The sequence below is a fragment of the Vicia villosa genome, unplaced genomic scaffold (assembly GCF_029867415.1).
Source record: "Vicia villosa cultivar HV-30 ecotype Madison, WI unplaced genomic scaffold, Vvil1.0 ctg.000030F_1_1, whole genome shotgun sequence".
NCBI lineage: Eukaryota > Viridiplantae > Streptophyta > Magnoliopsida > Fabales > Fabaceae > Vicia > Vicia villosa.
The window spans coordinates 687,501-691,161 of record NW_026704964.1 but is presented as its reverse complement, the minus strand read 5'-3'; the positions used below and the strand labels follow the sequence as shown (position 1 = coordinate 691,161).

The 3,661-nt window shown below is 36.5% G+C and overlaps 1 protein-coding gene across 1 annotated transcript in view; it reads right to left on the bottom strand.

Moving 5' to 3' along the window:
* Positions 1-1,165: 1,165 nt before the first annotated feature.
* The window catches only part of LOC131622460 (nuclear transcription factor Y subunit A-7), a 4,529-nt gene continuing 2,033 nt past the window's right edge, over positions 1,166-3,661 (bottom strand). Inside the window, exons 2-6 of the mRNA XM_058893493.1 lie at positions 3,418-3,477; positions 2,614-2,750; positions 2,051-2,152; positions 1,789-1,953; positions 1,166-1,700 (exon numbers count right to left, since the gene is read on the bottom strand). Coding sequence (XP_058749476.1) covers positions 1,515-1,700; positions 1,789-1,953; positions 2,051-2,152; positions 2,614-2,750; positions 3,418-3,445 — 618 coding nt within the window. The 5' untranslated portion in view covers positions 3,446-3,477 and the 3' untranslated portion in view covers positions 1,166-1,514. The remainder of the gene's footprint in view (positions 1,701-1,788; positions 1,954-2,050; positions 2,153-2,613; positions 2,751-3,417; positions 3,478-3,661) is intronic.

Sequence of the window (3,661 nt, the reverse complement as noted above, 5' to 3'; positions counted from 1 at the left end):
AAACTAATTATGTTACTTATTATGTGTAAACATGACATAAAAAAAGAAATAATAATATAATACTCGTAGTATTAATGAATATATGATTATTTCAAAGAATTGTTTATATTTTTCTTTTCTTTTTTTAAGATTAAAATTTGAAGAATAAAATAAATAATAAAAATATAAATAAAATTGAATCCATTATATTTAAATTTTAACGCAAACACGCATTCAAGCAAATTGTTTACAAAAATCTAATGATTTAGAATACATCAATAAAGAATATTTATTTATTTTAATGGCCTAGATTCATCATATATCCGCACTGCATTTTCGATATGACATTCTAATTCTATAATCTAAAATTTGTCATAGTGCATATTAGGAGTGACAAACGGACATGTCCGTTCCGTTTAGGCCTGCCCAGCAAAAGCCTGCGAAAAAATAGGGCGGGACGGACATATTTGATTGTACGGGTCTAAAACCTTTCTGCGTCCCGCAAAAAAGTGAGGGCGGGACGGGAAAAGCCCGCGGGCATCGAACCTTTTAGGCCTAAAAATAGTAAAATTGTATGAAAAACTAATGCCCGCAAAAGCCCGCAAAAAAATATGACGAATACATTAAAGGGAGCGGGCCTAAAATCTTGTCCCGCCCCGCGTAAAAGTGCGTACAAAACGGACTTTCCTCGCGGGCCGGACCCACTTTGCCACCCCTAGTGCATAATGGTCAGAGCAGACCTAAAGAACCACGAGGTTTTATTAGACCGATGAGAGTCATGCATTTGAAAGGGTTGTTTGTGAGACACTTTGTAGTTGCAAGGGCAGCTGACGAGGTCAAACACAACAATGTTGAGAGACGTGTACAAACAATTCGTCACCAGAAAACTAAACTATTTTCATAAACAAGAGTGCTGCATATATTCAAATGGTGTATTTAGAGTATGTCAAGGATCTATACATTGTCAATGTCTATACTTGTATGGGGAACCAAATACTGCAACAAAGTTAGTATCAGGATATATAATGTGACGCAGCTTTAAATAACATATTAATGTAACTATTTAAATAGTTTGTTTATATATGACAAAATATTTTATTCAATTTTGTTTAGTGATATGTTGATGCAAGCATGGTTCTACATGAGAAAACTCTACAATAGCTAATCTGTCTATTCACAAACATGATCCAAATAAACCATAATGACTCTTGATAATCTCTAATCTCTTCATAGTACCAAATAGTACAAACAAATGGCCATACAATAATAATAATCTCATCTATCACCTCACCTACAAAGACTAGAAAGGCTCACCTTGGAGATAACATTTGATCTTAAATCACTTCATTTTACATTTTACTTGCTTTGTCTTGCAACCTCCCCTAACATTTAGCTACCACACAAAACCTATACCTATACATATGGGATTGTACACTGCCACAATGAAACATCATCAGCAAAGATATATCTGAGGTTGCTGTTGGTTGGTGATTTGTCTCATGATATTCATAGCATCACCATTTTTTTGACTTTTTTCAAGAATTTTTATCAGATGGTGCGAGATCATTTCTATCAGAATTGAGATTGATATTGGAATGTGAATTGTCAGCTGATCCAACCTCTTCCTGTTGATTCTCGTCTTTCTTTGAATTCAGGAACCGACCTCCGCATCCTCTTGCTCTTTTCAGTGCGTGCAAGTGTCGCGATTCGTGCAAGTATGGCTGAAGTATTCGTTTGAACATCAAATAAGTATAGCCAGAAATGATGCATGGGAGTGAAATAAGTTCATCAAAAGGGATTATGGCATACCTTCCGGTTCCTTGTAACTTTCTTTTCTGATTCAGCTTTAGCACGAGACTGCCTGCGTCTTAAAATACCATGATACTGTTTTGCATTGACAAACACGGGCTCCTCGACTGCATCAGTTGGCAAAGGAACACCTGCATGCTGGATTCCCATTAGCTGAAGATTGGCCTGGCAGAGGATATGGTTCAATAATGAGGATCAGAAAATAGCTTTAGCAAGAAGCCATCATATATACGAAAATTGATAGCAAGAGATTAGAATGAACCATTGGATGTCCACCGTAGGGCTGTGGCGGATAAGCTTGTGCATCATAGGGAGCAAACATGCTTCTGTAGTAGGGATCCGGATACGGATAAGCAGGTGGAACCTTTAATTAAATGCAAAAGCAACAGAAATTATTAAAGTACAAAAAACTCACATTTTAAAATCGGATGGAACAGAAAAAACAACAGCAATGTAGAAAAAACAGTTGATGATTTGGAAATTCCCACTTTCACAATGATGGGAAGTTGGGTATCATGGCATGTCTTTGTGCCGCATCGAGTAGTATGAGATGCTCAGTAAAGTAGTTAAGTGGCTTGGTTCTTCCCCCTTGATAGTGAACTTTGTAAGGGCTTTGTTTGGGAGTTTTGAGGAAAAGGGAAGGATTTGCCAAAAAGGAGGAAGGAAATGGAAGTAAAAGGGATGATAGCCCCTCAACTTGCATGCAAGTTATTATTTTTCATAAAACTAAAACCCTCTAATACGAGAGAACTCCAAAAGTATCGGGGGAGGATTTTGGAAGGTTTTAAAGACAAAATGAAAAGAACAGCAGTTAAAATTTCATACCATAGCATGTCCAGGGCCAAGCTGTGGAGGTGGTCCATACTGAACAACCTGAGTATCTATACCAGCATGAGAAATTCCATTTGCAGATATAGGCTGCAACTGTGATTCTGACTGCTCCTGTCCATCGGCCTCGTTATCTGGACAACAATTTGTTTGATAACTTCAGGCTTCAGATATTACATTTTGCACTCTTTTGGGGCCAGAGAATAGGTCAAAGTCATCGATTTAAGAAAAACATAAAACTTCAGATAGCATGGCAAAGAAGCTCAGTGCAAAGATTTGATTAATAAGACAATAACCATGGCAAAGAAGCTCAATGCAAAGATTTGATTACTAAGACAATAACGGAAAAGCAACCTAGAGAATAAATGAGTGAAGAAGCTATCCCAAGAGCATACACAACAACCAGAATATAGAAACATCCATTACACTAAGAGCACAAAAGTTCCACATTTTCCTTTAGTTTTAAAGAAATAGATGCTGCAGTTTGTATTCAGTTTGAAAGAAACTGAGAGATTAAAAGTGATATTCTTTTAATAAAGTCAACGTTTGAAAATAAAATGCACAATAAACTTACTGTAAATTTTTCAATAACGGGAAATGAATGCAACTCATTTATTACAAATAAATAAGGTAGTTTATGTTAAGAAATGTGGTTGGGCCTAACTCATCCCTACAAAACCAGCTTGTAGGGTGAGGATTGCCTCCACTTATAAGGACACGTTCAGGTCATATATTGTATGATGTGGGACTCTTAACAGCTTAAAATAATAAATTGAATAAAGGAGTTCTACATGTAAATACCTGTGGGATCATGCGTAGAAGAAGTCATGGTTTCCTGATTCACATGCACTCTGTCCAAATCTGGAAGCAGAACAAAAACTGTTAGCAGAACTCAAGATTACAGCAGCTTCATGGTATGCACTATGCAGAGACAATACAGAATCCCGGAAAAGGAAATTAAAATTTTTGCAGTAGCTAGTAGTCTATGCAATTATAGCTGAGAGTTGCTATTTTGACACAAAAGTTGACATGGTATATGGGGCAT